We start from the raw sequence: 21,537 nt of genomic DNA, 5'->3' as shown, positions 1-21,537 counted from the left end.
AGCTTAAGGCTATGCGCACACGTCCGGAATTCCTGTGGCAATTACGCAACTCCCTGCCGCGGGAAATACGCGAGAATTCCGCATGTGTAATTCCCGCAAAAAACTAGAGTTTTGCAAGCGTAATTAGCTTGCAGAATGCTAGCATTTTCCAAGCGATCTGTAGCATCGCTTACAAAAAAAGTGATTGACAGGTTGGTCACACTTGTCAAACATAGTGTTTGACAGGTGTGACCAACTTTTTACTATTGAGGCTGCCTATGCAGCATCAGTAGTAAACAGATATAATGTTAAAAATAATAAAAAAACATAAAAAATCATGATAATCTCAACTTTCGGCGTCCCAAGCAGCGTCCCCAGGCCTCAGCGATGCTCCCGGCAAGTCCCGTTCCCAGCGATGCCTTGCAACAATGACCTTTGATGAAGTAGCGGTCTCGCGAGACCGCTACGTCATCAAAGGTCATTGTCACAAGGTATCGCTGGAAATGGGACTTGCCGGGAGCATCGGTGAGGCCTGGGGACGCTGCGTGGGACGCCGAAAGGTGAGATTATCACGATTTTTTATTTTAATTCTTTTTTTAAGAGGGATATGGTACCCAGGGCCCGGAGGAGAATCTCCTCTCCTCCAGACCGTGGATACCATCCACACATTTTCTGCTTACTTTGCACATGGTGGGCACAGCCACATGTGGAAAGTAAGCGGAACGATGCATTCTTATTTGTGCGGAATTTCCACGATTCCGCACAAAGAATGAGCATGCTGCGTATTTTTCTGCGATGTGATTCTGCCGCGGAAAAATGCACAGCATGTGCGGAATGCCATTGAATTCAATGGGTTGCTTAAAATCTGCGGGAATTCCGGACGTGTGCACATAGCCTTAGACATTTCCTTGCTTTAAATGCCATTCCCTGGCAGCAAAGTGAAGGGTGCAAAGCGAAGATTACGTAGTCTCTGCTCTGCACATTGTGCGGTCAGACGAGCCTCGGAGTCGGGGTCCCAGCAATCTTCCAATGTTTCCCACAATGTCTTGAAGAGCTGTATAAAATGGACAATATGCTGTAATCAGATGTGGAGATCGATGTGACATGTATCTGTTACTGATTTTGCATAATTTACAATACATTATGATGACTATTATGTTATCTTCCTTACTGTTTCAAAAATATTTGACATGTTAGAGAACTATTAGAAATGTTGATGTTTGGGGTACTTGGTCTCTCTCCACTAAAACTAAGGAGCAAAAGCGCTGGAGCTCTCCTCAGAGACCCAAGTAAGACTCAATAGAAAGACTATGGACTTTTTCAGTCTCACTCTCAGCACATGGCTGAGTGATTTTGTCTTTTAGTTCTAGTGGTCTCTGGGGATCTCAGCACCTAGACTTTCATCAATGAAAACCTATACCTTATCTCTATGATATAAGGTTAAAAAAAGAAGGTCTCTTCTGTATTCCAATATCCATCAATACAATAAACAAGCAATGTTTCAACCCCATAATAGTTCTGTCAATCATATGCATAATCTTAAAGAGGTATTCCCATCTCCAAGATCCTCTCCCAATATGTAGAAGATGTAATAATGATAATATTAGCAAATACCTCAAATTAGAAATGTAGTACAGTTCTTTTGATTTGCTATGTCGATATCCCCATGGATAGGCATTGCAGGAGTTTAGATATCCATGGTTACGACCACTAATAACTAACTGTCACTATATCAGTGGTCGTAACCATGGATACCTAAGCTACTGCAATGCCCTGCACTGGGTTAATCAATATAGCGAATCAGAAGAACTATACATTTCTAATTAGAGGTATTTGTCAATATTATTACACCAACTACAAATTTGGAAAGGGTTTTGGAGATGGGAATACCTTTTTAATAAAGCCCGGTAATGGGGTAAAAATGTTACATGTTTATTGTATTAATGGAATCTGGAGCTAATTATTTTAGGGTGCCTTATATTGGATTGCTGTTACTTTGCTTTTTATATAGACTCATAGCTGGTGGATTCCTTGCCTTTTTGACATTGCAGTCCTCCTGAATGCTGTTATAGCAAGCAGAATATATAGTGACTAATTTGTGAGTGATGTGGTGCTTTTTTATTTATTTATTTCTTCTTTTCTTTACGACAGGTCAAAGGTCTTCTGAGAGTGCAGGTACACCTTACTTTTCACTACCTTATAATAACACATAGGATTGGCAAATACATAGTACATACTGTAGATAAAGCTGTAAAGTCACCTTATAAAAGGAACTTTTCAGTATAAACCGTATTTCTATTTTGCAGTTTTCTGGTCGCAGCAGTGTGCGATACAAGAGGTGTGTGTGTATATATATATACACACACACACATTTATTATATATATATAGAGCATGTGTGTATAGTAATTGTGTTTCTTCAGCAAAGATTTTACCTGTAGATTCTGTCTCCAGTTTCTCGGTATCGGCCGCTGCTTGTTCTCTACCACCAAAGACTGTAAATCATTTAGGTTAGGATTTGGACCCAATTCATCCGTATAGGCCACACGAAAGTCAGGACATTGGTGATCTGATGAAGGGAGTCAGTTAGCCACCATCGGATTAATGCAAAAAAAAAATCTATGTCCAGAACTCAAGATAGTTTGTAGAAAGTCCCTAGGAGCAGTCATATTTGTAGGTACTACCAAAAGGATTGTCCTGTACCTACCCCCACCCATCAGCTGTTTGCAGCTCCAGTGGTGGGATGTGAGCTGTGTACAGAAGCTAAACATCCCAGCTCAGAACAGGGTGTAGTGGCCGTTCTGGGATATTGCAGCTCCTATCACTTCAGTAGTATCTAATCTGCAGTGCCTTTAAATGGCTATTACACAGTGAATGGAACGGTCGGACACCCACCAATCTTAAACTGATGACCTATGTTAATCTCCCATGTTAGGATCTGCCACACATACAGTATGTATACAGTGAATGTTGTGTTATATACATATATCCCCTTGACGTTTATAGTACATTATAGAGAAACCTACACCACTAACCGTAAGTACAAGATACTAGTAACAAGCATTGTGGTCTATGGAAAAAAAATGACAACGTATAATACACAGGAGAAAGCCAAAAGAACTCTCTCTTGGTGTTAGTCGGGGATATGTGTGCATAGTTCCTTACGTATGTGTCATGCTTGCTCAGCACCTCACTTAAAATTTTGGAAAAATCCTGCTGAAATTATACTTGTTGGACACCTAGCAGGTTACCATACACCTGCACTACTGATTACAATACACTGTGTGCAGAATTATTAGGCAAATGAGTATTTTTGATCACATCATCCTTTTTACACATGTTGTTCTACTGCAAGCTGTATAGCCTTGAAAGCCAACTGCCAATTATGTAAATCAGGTGATTTGCATCTCTGTAATGAGGAGGAGTGTGGTCTAATGACATCAACACCGTATTTAAGGTGTGCTTAATTATTAGGCAACTTCCTTTCCTTTGGCAAAATGGGTCAGAAGAAAGATTTGACGGACTCTGTAAAGTCAAAAATTGTGAGATGTCTTGCAGAGGGATGCAGCAGTCTTGAAATTGCCAAGCTTTTGAAGCGTGATCACCGAACAATAAAACGTTTCATGGCAAATAGCCAACAGGGTCGCAAGAAGCATGTTGATAAAAAAAGGTGCAAAATAACTGCCCATGAATTGAGGAAAATCAAGCGTCAATCTGTCAAGATGCCATTTGCCACCAGTTTTGCCATATTTCAGAGCTGCAGTGTTACTGGAGTATCAAAAAGCACAAGGTGTGCCACACTCAGGGACATGGCCAAGGTAAGGAAGGCTGAAAAATGACCACCTTTGAACAAGAAACATAAGATAAAACGTCAAGACTGGGCCAAGAAATATCTTAAGACTGATTTTTCTAAGGTTTTATGGACTGATGAAATGAGATTGACTCTTGATGGTCCAATTGGATGGGCCCGAGGCTGGATCAGTAAAGGGCAGAGAGCTTCACTCCGACTCAGACACCAGCAAGGTGGAGGTGGGGTATTGGTATGGGCTGGTATCATCAAAGATGAACTTGTGGGACCTTTTTGGGTTGAGGATGGAGTGAAGCTCAACTTCCAGACCCACTGCCAGTTTCTGGAAGACACCTTCTTCAAGCAGTGGTACAGGAAGAAGTCGGTATCGTTCAAGAAAAACATGATTTTCATGCAGAACAATGCTTCATCACATGCATCCAAATACTCCACAGCGTGGCTGGCCAGTAAAGGTCTAAAAGAAGAAAAAATAATGACTTGGCCCCCTTGTTCCCCTGATCTGAACCCCATAGAGAACCTGTGGTCCCTCATAAAATGTGAGATCTACAGGGAGGGAAAACAGTACACCTCTCGGAACAGTGTCTGGGAGGCTGTGGTGGCTGCTGCACGCAATGTTGATCGTAAACAGATCAAGCAACTGATAGAATCTAAGGCTGGAAGGCTTTTGAGTGTCATCGTAAAGAAAGGTGGCTATATTGGTCACTGATTTTTTTTTTTTAATTTGAATGTCAGAAATGTTTATTTCTAAATTTTGTGTTATATTGGTTTACCTGGTGAAAATAAACAAGTGAGATGGGTATTTATTCGGTTTTTATTACGTTGCCTAATAATTCTGTACAGTAATAATTACCTAAAAAAAACAGATATCCTCCTAAGATAACCAAATCTAAAAAAAACCCACTCCAACTTCCAAAAATATTAAGCTTTGATATTTATGAATCTTTTGGGTTGATTGAGAACATAGTTGTTCAATAATAAAAAGAATCCTCTGTGAGAATCAAGTGGGAGTAGTGGATGAGGGCAGGTATATCTCGCCCAGATACCTTTCCAATGTGGCCTAGTCTGGTCAGTGTCTCACCTGGTTACTAATGAATAATGGGAGGCGGATATAAAAGGATGCCAGGTGGTTGTGTGAGTGTCTCAGCCTGGCGACACAGAGAGCCTGTGTGAGAGACACACGTGAGTGAAAGCAGTGCCCACTGTAACTGTGGTTTGGCTGGATGGGAGAAGCCCGCCAGTTGGTAGTTAGGTTGTACCTTGTTTAGTTAGTGCCAGACAGGCAAGGATTTGTTTTATGTTTTATTTCTTTTATGCATTGCTTTCACCTGACCCAGTGTCAGTTATACCCGGACCCCGGCTGTGCGCCTGAGTTTCATGCTAACCACACGTGACCTTTGACCCCAGCAAAGGCGATCCCGGAGTGTTTTATCACATTGTGGTGGAGAAAGCGGGCATCACGTTGGACGCATGGACATGGAGGATGTGGTGAAAGCGCTGGTACAGTCCACCGCCGTCCAGCAAGAAGTTAATCGGGTGATGATGGCCCAGCTGAAGGAGTTGGTGGACATGACAGCTACCGATCGTTCGCTTCTCCAGCAGGTGGCGCAGCGCCTGGCAAGCTTACCTGAGGTTAACCTGGAAGCCGAGTCGAGAGTGATTCACGTGAGTCGGTACTGGCAGAAGATGACGACCGAAGATGACGTCGAGGCATACCTGACCACGTTTGAACAGACGGCGGTGAGGGAAAAATGGCCGAAGGCACGATGGGCCGGCCTGATTGCCCCGTTTCTTTCCGGTGAGGCCCAAAAGGCTTATTATGACTTAGAACCTGAAGCCGTGCACGACTTTGACAAACTGAAAGCCGAGATCTTGGCCCGGCTGGGAGTGACGACAGCTGTCCGTGCACAGAGAGTGCATCAATGGACTTATCAGCCGGATAAACCACCGCGGTCACAGATGTTCGACCTGATCCACATGATGAAGAAGTGGCTACAACCCGAGGTGCTGTCAGCGCCAGAGATAGTCCAGAGAGTCGTCATGGACAAGTACCTGAGAGCTCTACCGCCAGCCCTGAGGAAGTGGGTAAGCCACGGAAATCCTACGATGGAAGATCAACTGGTGGATCTGGTTGAACTTTACTCCGTGGTGGAAGGACTCCGAGACGACGCTACCCCACCTCAGTCTTCATCATCTCCACGTGGAACCGGTAAGACTGTTCCAGGGAGTGGGGGAGAAGGAAAAATCCCTAAGACAGTGGGGGAGGAAAACGGGACTGCCCGCACTGTGAGGCCGAGAGTAACAAACTATGGTCTAAGCAAGAGGCCTGTTAAGTGTTTCCGCTGCCAAGAGATGGGCCACATTGCTGCGAACTGTCCGGTCACTACTGAACCCATGCAGTGCGACGTCACAGACTCTAAAAACCGCATGTCTATGGTTGCGCGGGTAGTGAGTGTGAATGCCGGTCAAAGGGATGTGGAAAAACACTTGTGTGATTTAACTGTTGATGGCAAAAATGTGGTGGCGTTGTTAGACTCGGGAAGTGTGGTGACTCTGGTGAAGGCCAGTCTGGTGTCAGCCCCGACTGGACCATCAGACAAATTTTCTGTAACGTGTGTGCATGGAGACACCTGTTCGTACCTCACCAAGTCATATGCATTACTACTTCCTATGGGTCTGTGCAGCATAAAGTGGGACTCGTCCCTGCGTTATTGCATGATGTTATCTTGGGCCGGGATTTTCCCCACTTCTGGCAGTTGTGGGAGAATCGGTTGATGCCCCAGGGTAGCAGGGTACGTGATTCTTCTCCCAGGGCGAGTGTGGGTCCCGAACCCCTGGAAGAGGTCCCCCAGGAAGACTTGGTAGAAGAGTCTGCTGGAAATGACCTGCAGTTCCCGTTTTCAGTCATGGCAGGTGATACGGAGGAGACCAGAGAAAAGGGGATGGCCGACAGCCATCCACCTCCCCGTTTGCCGGATTTGGAAGTCCGACCAGAAAGATGACTTCCAAAGCAAGCAAATAAAGGATCCTACCCTTTCTCAGGCTAGGACAAATGTAAAAGTGATAAATGGGGTACCCGTAGAATCTGGCTCTAGGCTGGCATATCCTTACATGGTCCTGGAGAATGATTTACTATATCAGATAGAGAAAAAGGGGGAAGACACCGTGCAACTATTAGTTGTGCCAAAACCCTACCGGCGGCAAGTGCTGGACCTGGCCCACGGACATATGATGGGAGGTCACCTGGAAGTCCAGAAAACCACCGAAAGGATATTACACTGTTTTGTTTGGCCCGGCATGCATCACGATATTCGTGTATATTGTGAGTCTTGTCCTGACTGCCAAGCCTCTGCACCTACCGTATTTTTCGCTTTATAAGACGCACTTTTGTTCCCCCAAATTTTGGGGGAAAGTAGGGGGTGCGTCTTATAAAGCGAATCTGTGTGCTGCTGTGCTATAGAGTGGGGGGGCGGCTCTGGCATGGAGTCAGGGGGCTGGGGTGGGCTGGATGGGGGCTGCAGAGACAGCGGGAGGTCCTGTGCTCCCACTCAATAGGCTCATGTAATATTCACTGCACCTGCTGTCCATCACCTTGGTGCTGCAACAGTGCCGAGTTGGTAGACAGAGGAGCGGTACATATTACATGTGCCTGCACTCACCCCCAGTCACTATAGACACTTACCTACTGATGATCACTCCTGCTCCCAGCTCCCCCATGGCTTTCCTGTGTCCAGTCTGCTGTCATCCTCCTCCTGCAGGGCGAGCGGCAGCAGCAGCTCATTCAGGCAGCTCATCGCTTCAGGACTTTGCATGATGTGACCATAGGACCTGCGGTCACATGACTCCCAGTGTGCACTGCGAGTCACATGACCGCAGCTAAGCAGCTCCTATTGGTCACATCATGGAAGGTCCTGTAGCTACAATGAGCTGCTTGAATGAGCAGCAGCTGCGTGCACCCTGCAGGAGGAGGATGACAGCAGACTCAGCACAGACACAGGTAAGCCAGGGGGAGCTGGGAGCAGGAGCAATCATCAGTAGGTGAGTTAACTGTTTATTATTTTAGCATGTGCTTGCCAGCAGGGGGGAAATATAGGGATGGGGGGGACAATGTGTGCCAGCAGGGGGAAATATATGAACGAGGGGCCATGTGTGCCAGCAGGGGGGAATATAGGGATGGGAGGGGGAAATATGTGCCAGCAAAGGGGAATATATGGAGGGGGGGACAATGTGTGCCAGCAAAGGGGAATATATGGAGAGGATTTCAATGTGTGCCACCAGGGGGGAATATATGGAGGGGGGGACAATGTGTGCCAGCAGGGGGGAATATATGGAGGGGGGGGACAATGTGTGCCAGCAGGGGGGAACATAGGGACTGGGGGCTGTGTGAATGCCAGCAGAGGGGGAATATAGCGACGGGGGGGACAATGTGTTCCAGCAGGGGGAATATAGGGACGGGGGGCCGTGTGCGTACCAGCAGGGGGGCATATAGTGACCGGGGGGCCATATCAAGGATAGGATGGGGGGCTATGTGCCAGCACAAGGGGGCCATGTGCCAGGATGGGGGTTATACAGATACCAGGATGAGGGACATATATATGATTTGTAAGACGGACACTGGCATAAGAAACACCTCCATTTAACATAAAAACATTTTTTTCTCTTTTTCTTCACCAAATTTGGGGGTGCGTCTTATAATGAGGTGCGTCTTATAAAGCGAAAAATACGGTAAGCCTCGGTTCTGTAGCCCTTTGGTCCCCCTGCCTATTATTGAAGTCCCGTTTGAGAGGATTGGGATGGATTTAGTTGGGCCCCTTCCACGGTCTGCACGTGGACACCAACATATCCTGGTCCTCTTGGATTATGCCACTCGTTACCCGGAGGCCATCCCTTTGCGTAACGCGGCCACCAAGACGATTGCCAAGGAACTGGTGCATGTGTTTAGTCGGGTCGGTATACCAAAACAGATGCTCACCGACCAGGGGACCCCCTTTATGTCAAGGGTAATGAAGGAGCTCTGCAGGTTGTTACAAATCGAACCGTTACGCACATCCGTATATCACCCTCAAACAGACGGGCTGGTCGAACGGTTCAATAAAACTCTGAAGCAAATGCTGAGAAAGGCGATAGACAAGGATGGGAAGAACTGGGACTATTTACTTCCGTATTTGCTTTTTGCTATCAGGGAAGTGCCCCAGTCTTCCACGGGATTCTAGCCTTTCGAGTTATTGTACGCCGGACGTCCTCGCGGATTGTTAGACGTCGCAAAAGAAACCTGGGTCAGGTCACTCCGTTTAAAACGGTGATAGATCACGTAACTCAAATTCAGGACCGTATTGCGGCTGGTATGCCTATCGTCAAAGAACACATGATGCAGGCTCAGGGAGCCCAGAAAAGGATCTATGACAGGGGCGCCAAGATCCGTACGTTTGCACCCGGAGATAGGGTGTTGATCCTGGTCCCCATGGTGGACAGTAAGTTCCTGGCAAAGTGGCAGGGCCCCTTTGAGATTAAGGAAAGAGTTGGGGAAGTAAACTACAAAGTATACCAGGCAGGCAAACGGAAACCTGAACAGATTTATCATGTAAATCTGATAAAACCCTGGAAAGATCGGTCTGCCTTGTCAGCTTAGCTGGCCCGTCCCGTCTGCTCGCATACCGTACCGGAGGTACGGGTTGCAGAGACTCTCTCGGAGCGGCAAAAGACTGAGGTCAGGCAATTTCTACTTCACAACCAAAAGTTTCTCTCAGAAAAACCCGGGCAGACTACGCTAAAGAAACATGACATCGTAACAGAACCTGGTGTCACAGTTCACGTGAAACCCTACAGAATTCCGGAAGCGCGCCGTGAAGCCGTTTCCCGAGAAGTGAAGGCAATGTTAGAGTTAGGAGACATTGAGGAATCGCAAGGTGCTTGGTCCAGCCCGATTGTGTTAATTGCTGAACGGGACGGCAGCATCCGGTTCTGCAATGACTTCAGGAAACTGAATGCAGTCTCAAAATTTGATGCCTACGCTATGCCCCGGGTGGACGAGTTGCCAGAGAAAAGACGGCATTTGCTACACCGGAAGGTTTATTTCAGTATGTGTATATGCCGTTTGGACTGCACGGAGCCCCGGCGACATTCCAGAGACTGATGGATCGAGTCCTGAGGCCACATAGGCAGTATGCTTCGGCCTATTTGGATGACATTGTCGTCTACAGCCTGGACTGGGAGACTCACCTCCGGAAAGTACAAGCTGTGATTGACAACCTGTGGGAGGCAGGTCTAACCGTGAACCCCAAGAAATGTCACATCGGGCTAGAAGAAGCCCAGTATTTGGGTTATGTAATTGGGAGGGGTATTGTTAAACCCCAGATCGATAAAATTCAAGCGGTTCAGGACTGGCCGCAACCAGTCAACAAGAAGCAGGTGCAAGCCTTTCTGGGGATCGCCGGCTATTATCGCCGGTTCATACCCAATTTTGCAGCCATTGCTACCCCCCTGACAGATCTTACCAAAGGGAAAGACTCCATCATGATTAAATGGAATTTAATTATTACCTGGTGGGCCGAAAGTTCAGGCTGATCACTGACCATGCCCCTCTCAAGTGGATGCACTTGCACAAGGAACGGAATAGCCGGGTGACCCGGTGGTTCCTTGCCCTGCAGACCTACACTTTTACGGTGGAGCACCGTCCAGGGGTACAGATGGGGAATGCAGATGCCCTGTCCCGAGTGCACTGTTATGCGGGTGTCATTGCTCGACCAGAGTGGTCTGAGCAGAGGGGGGGATATGTGAGAATCATGTGGGAGTAATGGATGAGGGCAGGTATATCTCGACCAGATACCTTTCCTATGTGGCCTAGTCTGGTCAGTGTCTCACCTGGTTACTAATGAATAATGGGAGGCGGATATAAAAGGATGCCAGGTGGTTGTGTGAGTGTCTCAGCCTGGGGACACAGAGAGCCTGTCTGTGTGAGAGACAGACGTGAGTGAAAGCAGTGCCCACTGTAACTGTGGTTTGGCTGGATGGGAGAAGCCCGCCAGTTGGTAGTTAGGTTGTACCTTGTTTAGTTAGTGCCAGACAGGCAAGGATTTATTTTATGTTTTATTTCTTTTATGCATTGCTTTCACCTTTAATAAACCTGACCCAGTGTCAGTTATACCCGGACCCCGGCTGTGCGCCTGAGTTTCATGCTAACTGCACGTGACCTTTGACCCCAGCAAAGGCGATCCCAGAGTGTTTTATCACACCTCTCAAATACAACTTGCCTAATAATTCTGCACGCAGTGTAGGGCAAATGCATGATTCCTACGAGTGTGCGCGCTCCCTGCCCAGTGTCCGACGGTCACTATGTGCAGATGTGAGAGGGACTGGACAATCCCTTTAATGTTGAAACACATTCAGCATTTGCTCCAGTTTTTCCAGCCAAATCCAGAAATGAATCCAATAGGAAAAGAAAGTATGTGTTCAATTTTTTTTATTTTTTATTTACAGAATGTTCAAAGATTAACCCTATGGCCACCGCAGAAAGAATACTTACCGTGTACAATTTTAGCTTTAGAGAGTTAAATAAAATTACTGTTACCTGCATACAAATCATGACAGCGGCTGAATATTTCCCACATCAGGAGGCCAAGCGAATATACATCAGCCTGAGTCAAAGCATTTTTCCAGGACTTAAGGTTCAGGGAGCCATCCAACATCTCTGGGGACATGTAGCGTAATGTTCCTGTCTGTCGATGAAAGAAAAACAGCAACACTGTACTGTTACCTAATTTACTAAAGATCACGATATTAACTGCATGTTACTGTTAATAAAATACTTTCACTAATATAGTGCTACTATGCTTAGATGAATGCTGACCAAACCTGCCGGTTTCAGTGGCACCGGACAACCATCAAAAGTGTTTGGGGGTGTCCAGACTTCCCACAATAGCAGATAATGGTGGGTCAAGTATGGGCTGTTGGAATTCTACATTTCCAATCTTTGTTCGGCCTGTGGAAGGGACTGGCAGTTGTTTATTTTCCTCCCTATTTAGAAGTATGTATGATCGGCCAGTCAAAAGGTGCTTATGTATAGAGGGAGGGAAATACCTGTTAGCTGAATTATGTCACCTCATATGTACAATGCACGGTACTCTTTGGTCACAGCAGTAGAGAGAGCTTTTGGAGGGTGCTCTCTTTATCAGCTGTGGTGACTCTCTTTGAAGTGTGTGTGAAGTCAGTGTTATGCCTAGAAACCTTGGATTGCTTACAGTGGACTTTGAGCCAGTAGACTTGAAGAATACCCATGTGTGGCACTGTCACTTTGTAAAGGAACTCTCAGCTCACTGATGTTACAATTAATTTCCTTTCATTGAATAAACAAATACAATAAATAAACATATACAATTAGGTTGAGTTCACACGTGGCGGGTTTTTTGCGTTTCCGTGGCGGTTTTAACCGCGCGATTTTGCCGCGAAAACGTGAAAAATAAGCATCCCATGCATTCCTATGGGATTCTGCAATGCTGTGCTAAGGCTGCGTTTTTTACCGTGGCGGAATCGCTTCGCGGTAAAAAACGCAGCATGCTCATTAATTTCGCGGAATCGCGGCGATCCCGCACCCATAGGAATGCATTGTTCTGCTTACTTTCCGCATGTGGATGTGCACACCATGCGAAAAGTAAGCAGAACATTTGCGGATGGTACCCACTGTCCGGAGGAGAGGAGACTGTCCTCCGGGCTTTGGGTACCATATCCCTGTAAAAAATAGAATTTAAAATAAAAATATTGTTATTCTCACCTTCCGACGTCTCGCGCAGCCTTCCCGCCTCTCTCCACACTCCCGGTCCCTGTAATCCTTTGCGACAATTACCGCGATGACGTCCGTTCTCGCGGGATCGCGAAGTCTCGCAGTCATTCGCGCGACGTCATCGCGAGTGACCGCGAGACGTCGCGATCCCGCGAGAACGGACGACAAGGGGGTAATTGTCGCAAAGGATTACTGGGACCGGGAGCGTGGAGAGAGGCGGGAAGGCTGAGCGGGACGTCGGAAGGTGAGAATAACAATATTTTTTTTTATTATTATTTTTTTTCCATTCTATCTTTTACTATTGATGCCGCATAGGTGGCCTCAATAGTAAAAAGTTGGTCACACTCGTCAAACACTATGTTTGATGAGTGTGACCAACCTGTCAATCAGTTCTCCAAGCGATGCTACAGATCGCTTGGAAAACGCTAGCAATTCTGCAAGCTAATTACGCTTGCAAAATGCTAGTTTTTCCGCGGGAGAATCGAGGGAATTTAAAATGCGATTTTCCCGTGGAATGGAATTCCGGAATTCTCGCGGTAATTTCCATGAGAGTTCCGCTACGTGTGAACCCAGCATTAAAAAATGGATATATAGTTACAAAGCTGGTCTCCAATAAAAAAAAAAGTTTTGATGTACGATACCGTTACTAGATCAGAAGACATTCTGATCTGATGACAGTAGTAAGTAGGAGGAAAGAACTGCACACCAAAGGGCACGTAGAGATGCTTTATTAGGATTAAATTATAATGTATCTCATATCCACTGACCACACCACCGTACGTACAGAAATAAGTGGTGAAATATTTCGGGTATGACACCCTTCGTCAGGCATGTAAGCAAGGGTCACTGCACATAAGTTAACGAGATTCAGGGTACAGAGTGGGCTTCCCCAAAATGCAAAACAAGGCACAATCTTATATCCTACTGGTGGTCTGTGTAACTTCTGTATCGAATATGGTGCAATTATTAAACAACAAGTATGTCAGTACCTGGATAAGAATGAAGTGATTAAACAGAGTCAGCATGGGTTTGTAACTAATAAGTCATGTCAGACTAACTTAATTTCCTTCTACGACAGAATCACTGACTGGGTGCATCAGGGAAATGCTGTAGATATAGTATATCTTGACTTCAGCAAAGCATTTGACAAAGTATCTCACACAATACTTATTGAAAAAATGACTAAGTATGGAATGGACAAGGCAACTGTTAGGTGGATTCATAACTGGCTTAGTGATCGGACCCAAAGAGTGGTCATAAATGGCCTCACATCCAGTTGGAAGAATGTTTCAAGTGGGGTATCACAGGGCTCTATCCTGGGCACTGTATTGTTCAACATTTTTATCAACGATTTAGATGAAGGAATTGAGGGTAAACTGATTAAATTTGCTGATGACACAAAGCTAGGAGGGATAGCTAATACTAGAGAAGAGAGAGAGAGGATTCAAAAAGATATAAATAAACTGGAGCAGTGGGCAGCGACTAACAGAATGGTTTTTAACAGGGAAAAATGCAAAGTACTACATCTGGACAATAAAAATGAAAAAAGCAAATGCAGAATGGGAGGAATAGGGCTAAGCAACAGCACATGTGAAAAAGACTTGGGTATACTAATAGATCACAGACTGAATATGGGTCAACAGTGTGATGCAGCAGCAAAAAAGGCAAATGCAATTCTAGGATGTATTAACAGAAGCATACAGTCTAGATCACGTGAAGCTATTATTGCCCTCTACTCCTCTTTGGTCAGACCTCATCTGGAATACCGTGTCCAGTTTTGGGCGCCACATTTTAAAAAAGACATTAACAAACTGGAGCAAGTTCAGGAAAGAACGACCAGAATGGTGACCGATCTGCAAACCCTGTCTTATGAGGAAAGGCTGCAGGATTTGGGAATGTTTAGCTTGCAAAAGAGAAGAATGAGAGGAGACTTAATAGCTGTCTACAAATATCTCAAGGGCTGTCACATTGTAGAAGGATCATCTTTATTCTCATTTGCACAAGGAAAGACTAGAAGCAATGGGATGAAACTGAATGGGAGGAGACAGATTAAATATTAGAAAAAACTTTTTGACAGAGTGATCAATGAGTGGAACAAGCTGCCACGAGAGGTGGTGAGTTCTCCTTCAATAGAAGTCTTCAGAGGCTGGACAGACATCTGTCTGGGATGATTTAGCGAATCCTGCTTTGAGCAGGAAGTTGGATCAGATGAACCAGGAGGTCCCTTCCAACTCTATGATTCAATTAGTAGATATGAGATACTCATACTAATTCCTATTCAAAGCATCTACACATGCCTTATGCTGTGCAGTTCCTTCTTCCTATCTGCTATAGTCATACAGGAGCTCTGTGGTTGGCTCCAAAGGAACTAGCACCCTTTAAAATGTACACAATTTCCTAATTGTGTGCCACCTACCCTACTGGTTATGTTCTGATCTGATGACTGTGTTCTGATCTGACAAATTAATTTTTACCTATCATCTTTCAATTGGAGACCAGCTTTGTAACTTTCATATCCATTTTATTTATTCATTAAAAGTAAATTAAAGGGGCGGTTTAAAGCCAAATTTGAATTTCATCCTACATGTTTATCAATTTAATCTAAATTCAATATTTTCTAATATCTTCAATAAAAAAAACTCATCAATTCCTCTATAATCTCTATTTCCGTTTTTTTTTTTTTTTAAAGTTCTGTTCAGGGGGATGTTTCATTTGAGAATCCTTGGTGCATACTGGGATACTCAATTGAGACATCATCAGGGGTGCAGGGCTGTGGTCACTGCCGCAACTGCTTTACCCACCCTGAAACTAAATGTCATCATTGACATCTGTTTCCAGCGGCGTATCTATGGGGGGACAGCCGGGGCACTTGCCCCGGGCGCAGCCAGCAGGGGGGCGCTGTCGGGCCGCCTAATGCAGCGGTCCGCAGTGTCTTCCCTGGCAGCTGCGTTCTGTCGCCCCCCCGGCCTGGGAGTCGGCGGTTCTCTGTGTCAGCTGTCAAGCTGACTGCCGGTGCAGAGAAGGAGCGCGTGCCGGCTCCCAGGGAGCAATTATACTGCCATCTATACAGACGCCAGTGCAATTGCAGCTCTGACCGCTGGGTCAGAGCGATGTTAGCAGCGTGATCAGGTCATGTGATCACGCTGCTGACGTCTCTCCCCGGCGCCCAGAGAGAACCCTGGTGGTAAGTGTGCTCCACTGTGGAGCTGAAGAACCACCGAAGATGGGAGATGGGGGGGATTTGTAGAGGGGATGGGGTTAATGTGTGGGGGGATTTGTAGAGGGCATGGGGGTTAATGTTTGGGGGCGTTAATGAGTGGGGATGGGAGTTAATGAGTGGGGATAAGGGTTAATGTGTGGGGGGATTAATGAATGGGGATGGGGGTTAATGTGTGGGGGCGTTAATGAGTGGGGATAAGGGTTAATGTGTGGGGGGGATTAATGAGTGGGGATGGGGGTTAATGTGTGGGGGCGTTAATGAGTGGGGATAAGGGTTAATGTGTGGGGGGATTAATGAGTGGGGATGGGGGTTAATGTGTGGGGGGGTTAATGAATGGGGATGGGGGTTAATGTGTGGGGGCGTTAATGAGTGGGGATAAGGGTTAATGTGTGGGGGGGTTAATGAATGGGGTTAATGTGTGGGGGGCTAATGAGTGGGGATGGGGGTTAATGTGTGTGGGGGTTAATGTGTGGGGATAAGGGTTAATGTGTGGGGGGTTAATGAATTGGGTTGGGGGTTAATGTGTGAAGGCGTTAATGTGTGGGGGGTTAATGAATGGAGATGGGGTTAATGTGTGGGCGTTAATGAGTGGCGATAAGGGTTAATGTGTTGGGGGTTAATGAATTGGGATGGGGTTAATGTGTGGAGGCGTTAATGAGTGGGGATAAGGGTTAATGTGTGGGGGGTTAATGTGTGGAGGCGTTAATGAGTGGGGATGGGGGTTAATGTGTGGGGGACGTTAATGAGTGGGGATAAGGGTTAATGTGTGTGGGGGGGTTAATGAATGGGGATGGGGGTTAATGTGTCGGGGGTTAATGAGTGGGGATGGGGGATTTAATGTGTGTGGGGGGATTTGGAGTGGGGATGGGGGGTTATTTAATGTGTGTGGGGGGATTTGGAGTGGGGATGGGGGGTTATTTAATGTGTGTGAGGGATTTGGTTTGTGGATGGGGGGTTATTTGCTGTGCGTGTAGGGGGATTTGGAGTGGGGATGGGGGGTTATTTAATGTGTGTGTGGGGATTTGAAGTGAGGATGGGGGATTTAATGTGTGTGTGGGGGATTTGGAGTGGGGATAGGGGATTTAATGTGTGTGTGAGGGATTTGGAGTGTGGATAGGGGATTTAATGTGTGTGGGGGGATTTTAATGTGTGTGGGGGATTGGGGATGGGGGGATTCGGAGTGGGGATTTAATGTGTGGGGAGATTTGAGGACACAAAGTGAAGAGTATGTATGAGGAAACAGTATGATGGGTGCAGACAGTATGGGGAGCGAACGGGTTAATGTAAGTGGACACAGTATGGGGAGTGAGGGTGATGGGATGTGTGCAGACACAGTATGGGGAGTCGGGGGTATGTGTGAGCAGACAGTATAGAGAGTGAGGGGGTAAATACACTGTGTTCCAAATTATTATGCAAATGATATTTTTCTATGATTTTCCTAAATAGTTGGTACAAATGACAGTCAGTCTAATAAAAGTCATCACCTGTTAGATTATACATTGAATTTTATTGAAGAAACCTCCCAATGATAACAGTATAATCTCCAAAATGAATGAAAACTCAAATTGCACTGTTCCAAATTATTAGGCACAGTAGAATTTCTAAACATTTGATATGTTTTAAAGAACTGAAAATGCTCATTTGTGGAATTTGCAGCATTAGGAGGTCACATTCACTGAACAAAAAAGCTATTTAACTCCAAAACATCCTAACAGGCCAAGTTATATGTTAACATAGGAACCCTGCTTTGATATCACCTTCACAATTCTTGCATCCATTGAACTTGGAAGTTTTTGGAGAGTTTCTGCTTGTATTTCTTTACATGGAGTCAGAATAGCCTCCCAGAGCTGCTGTTTTGATGTGAACTGCCTCCCACCCTCATAGATCTTTTGCTTGATGATACTCCAAAGGTTCTCTATAGGATTGAGGTCAGGGGAAGATGGTGGCCACACCATGAGTTTATCTCCTTTTATGCCCATAGCAGCCAATGACTCAGAGGTATTCTTTGCAGCATGAGATGGTGCACTGTCATGCATGAAAATGATTTTGCTCCTGAAGGCACATTTCTGCTTCTTATACCATGGAAGACAGCTGTCAGTCAGAAACTTGATATACTTTGCAGAGGTCATTTTCACACTTTCAGGAACCTTAAAGAGCCCTACCAGCTGTTTCCCCATGATTCCGGCCCAAAACATGATTCTTCCACCTCCTTGCTGATGTCGCAGCCTTGTTGGGACATGGTGGCCTTCCACCAACCATCCACTACTCCATCCATCTGGACCATCCAGGGTTGCTCAACACTCATCAGTAAACAAGACTGTATGAAAATTAGTCTTCATGTATGTCTGGGCCCACTGCAACCATTTCTGCTTGTGAACACTGTTTAGGGGTGGCTGAATAGTAGGTTTATGCACCACAGCAAGCCTTTGAAGGATCCTACACCTTGAGGTTCGAGGGACTCCAGAGGCACCAGCAGCTTTAAATATCTGTTTGCTGGTTTGTAATGGCTTTTTAGCAGCCGCTCTCTTAATCCGATCAACTTGCCTGGCAGAAACCTTCCTCATTCTGCCTTTATCAGCACAAACATGTCTGTGCTCAGAATCAACCACAAATCTCTTAACAGTACGATGATCACGTTTACATTTTTGGGAAATATCTAATGTTTTCATCTCTTGACCAAGGCATTGCACTATTTGATGCTTTTCAGCAGCAGAGAGATCCTTTTTCTTTCCTAAATTCCTTGAAACCTGTGCCTTGCTTAATAATGTGGAACATCATTCTTAAGTAGTTTTCCTTTAATTGGGCTCACCTGGTAGACTAATTATCACAGACGTTTGAGATTGATTTCAGTGATCCAAAGAGCCCTGATACACAATACCATCTATGCGTTTATTTGAAAAACTAAAAATTACATCTTTATGACACTTAAATCCAATTTGCATAATAATTTGGAACACAGTGTATATGAGGAGACAGTATGGTGAACAGGAGGGATGTTAGAGGAGACAGTATGAGGAGGGAGGGGAATAGTGTGAGGCGACAGTATATTGCAGATATTTGTATTTAGAGGCATTATAATGACACTTCTATCTTTAAGGGGATCGTGTGGAGATTTGCTGCAGAAGACCGGAGAAGATGGAAGTCTGCAGAGACGGCTGGTGATGAGAAAACTCATCATGGGGTCTGGACAAGAAGAAGAAAAGAAGAACGACTCCAGAGACGACATCATCTATAAGGTACCTGGATGTAAATGTTATTTGTGACACTGACTAATTCTCATGTTTTTATCTATGTTAGGAGCATTAAAGGGGGTGTCCAGGTCTGTGGTGCGTCTGCAGTCATTCTATGTGAATGCAGACTTCTGAATTCTCACAGTGCTCACTGAACGCTGTTAGGATTCTCTTGTGCCGGTAATTTACATACATACGGTCACATGCCGACTAGACATGTGTGGCGTCACTCAATGAAAATGAACAGAATGAAGCCGAGCACGTCTAGTCGGAGTGTGGCCAGAAGTATACAAATCACATACTTGTGCTGACATGATTGTACATCGGCAAGGGAGAATCCTAAAAGTGTGCAGTGCATCAGTTGTGAGAATTCAGAAGCTGCAATGTCAGGATTCAGCTCTGCAGGTTCCAGTACTCATCACATGGACACTTCACTCATATGCGATTTTCATAGTTATGGTCCTGTAACAACGAGCTTCTCTTCCTGCTTCTCTCAGTTTTTTACTGAACATTGAGAGCATTAGGGAGAGCAGCTCGTGGGTACATGGCTAAGTGTGCAAGTCGCATATGTACTTGGGGGGGGGGGGGGCCGAACCAAATTCTTGCTCCGGGTGCCAGAAAGCCTAGATACGCCTCTGTTTCATAGACTGAGCTCCTCCCTGCTCTACTGAGCATGTGTTGGTTGATAATTCTGATGCATACTCAGTACGAGCTCACTGCTCACTGTACTATATTCATTTGAATGCACAGTGACAGTGAATTACCTTGTTAAGTCTCATGAAAAGGGACAAACCAATAAGAGAGCGCATTGTCGGTGTGCATTGAAAAGGAAAGAATGGTCAAACAGGGAGAACAGAGAACAGACCAGCCCATGGAACACATGTCACCGCCCTGAAATAGAACATCATCAGTAATTTATCTTTTGAGGGATGGTCTCTGCCCTCCCTGTTTGCCACATTCTCTCCTATTCAATGTGCACTGACAGTGTGTTTTCTTGCCAACTTGTCACTTCTCATTAGAGCTGGAGAGGGAGCGCACTGTCACTGTATTGTGCGTTTCGAGCACGCGTCAGAATTATTCATGCTGAGTAGAGCAGGGACTAGCCCAGTCACGTCACTGATGACGCTTCTTTCAAGGTGGGTAAAGAAGATGCAGCAGTGACTGCAGCCCTGGCTCCCTGATAGCGTCCTGTTTGAGTAGCTAGCTACACTTTTAGGATGAAATTGAGGAAGGATAGGAAGTTATAGGAGCGTAGGGCACATACAGTTGTGTGAATATGTGTTTGCCCTCTTCCAGATCTCCTATTCTTTTGCATGTTTGTCACACTTAAATATTTCAGATCACCAAACAAATGTAAATATTACACAAAGATAACAAAAGTAAACACAAAATGCAGTTTTTAACACATTGACCGCACATCTTATTGCCCCCAATCCGCGACTATCTGATGAAGACATACTGAGACGCTAAGGGAAAGTCCCTAGGATGCTAATATTGTTCATATAATACCATATAATTTTGATTCATTGGAGTACGTATATATCAGTATGCAGCGCCGAATAATAAACTCAGCTACTGATATATAAGTGGGCAGCAGCCAGTATGTTAAATGAAGGTCTTCATTATTAAGGGAAAAAGAAATCCAAACCTTCAGGGCCCTGTGTGAAAATGTGGTTGCCCCCCTAAACCTAATAACAGGTTGGGCTACCCTTAGCAGCAACAACTGCAATCAAGCGTTTGAGATAACTGGCAATGAGTCATTTACAATGCTCTGGAGGAATTTTCATCTGCATACAAATGTTACACTACCCTAGCTCACAAAATTACCTATATCTCTATATAATAACCTGGATAGTTTGGTTACTGAATGATGAGATGCTGCTTTTTTATGTACAAGTGAATTATGCCAAGTACTGCCCATACAGTGGGGTTGGGGGCCCAGATCTGCACAAGGGTCCACCAGGGGGATTCCCTTCTTCCCCTATGGGCCAGTCCAAGCCTGGTCACAGACCATCACAATACCATGACCATATTTTACTGTTGGTATTAAAATTCCTTTTCTGAAATGCTGTGTTACTTCTACACCAGATATAAAAGGACATACACCTTCCAAAAAGTTCAACTTTTGTCTCATCAGTCAACAAGAGTATTCTCCCAAAAGTCTTGGGGATCATCAAGATGTTTTTTAGCAAAACTGATACGAGCCTTTATGTTCTTATTGCCCAGCAGTGGTTTTCGTTTTGGAACTCTGCCACGCAGGCAATTTTGCCCAGTCTCTTTCTTGTGGTGGAGTCTCCAGACTGATAGATCTCCATTACTTTGTTTCTCATTTGTTCCAGAATTTTTTTGGATCGCGGCATGATATCTAGCTTTTGAGTATCTTTTGGTCTCCTTTACTTAGTCAGGCAGATCTCATTTAAGTGATTTCTTGATTGAGAACAGGTGTGGCAGTAACCAGGCCTGGATGTGGCTAAGGAATTTGAACTCGTATTCCCAAAGACACAGTTAATTTATGTTTTAAGTTGGGAG

At 45.3% G+C, this 21,537-nt stretch overlaps 1 protein-coding gene across 1 annotated transcript in view; it reads right to left on the bottom strand.

The window, feature by feature from the left end:
- Window positions 1-519: 519 nt before the first annotated feature.
- Window positions 520-21,537, bottom strand: part of AMHR2 (anti-Mullerian hormone receptor type 2) — a 94,778-nt gene continuing 73,760 nt past the window's right edge. Inside the window, exons 10-12 of the mRNA XM_073546205.1 lie at window positions 11,350-11,497; window positions 2,413-2,546; window positions 520-1,033 (exon numbers count right to left, since the gene is read on the bottom strand). Of these exons, the coding sequence (XP_073402306.1) occupies window positions 893-1,033; window positions 2,413-2,546; window positions 11,350-11,497 (423 nt within the window). The 3' untranslated portion in view covers window positions 520-892. The remainder of the gene's footprint in view (window positions 1,034-2,412; window positions 2,547-11,349; window positions 11,498-21,537) is intronic.

The sequence above is a fragment of the Dendrobates tinctorius genome, unplaced genomic scaffold, assembly GCF_039654945.1.
Source record: "Dendrobates tinctorius isolate UK_male_01 unplaced genomic scaffold, ASM3965494v1 ptg000145l, whole genome shotgun sequence".
Classification (NCBI taxonomy): domain Eukaryota; kingdom Metazoa; phylum Chordata; class Amphibia; order Anura; family Dendrobatidae; genus Dendrobates; species Dendrobates tinctorius.
This window is presented reverse-complemented; position numbering and strand designations above follow the sequence as displayed.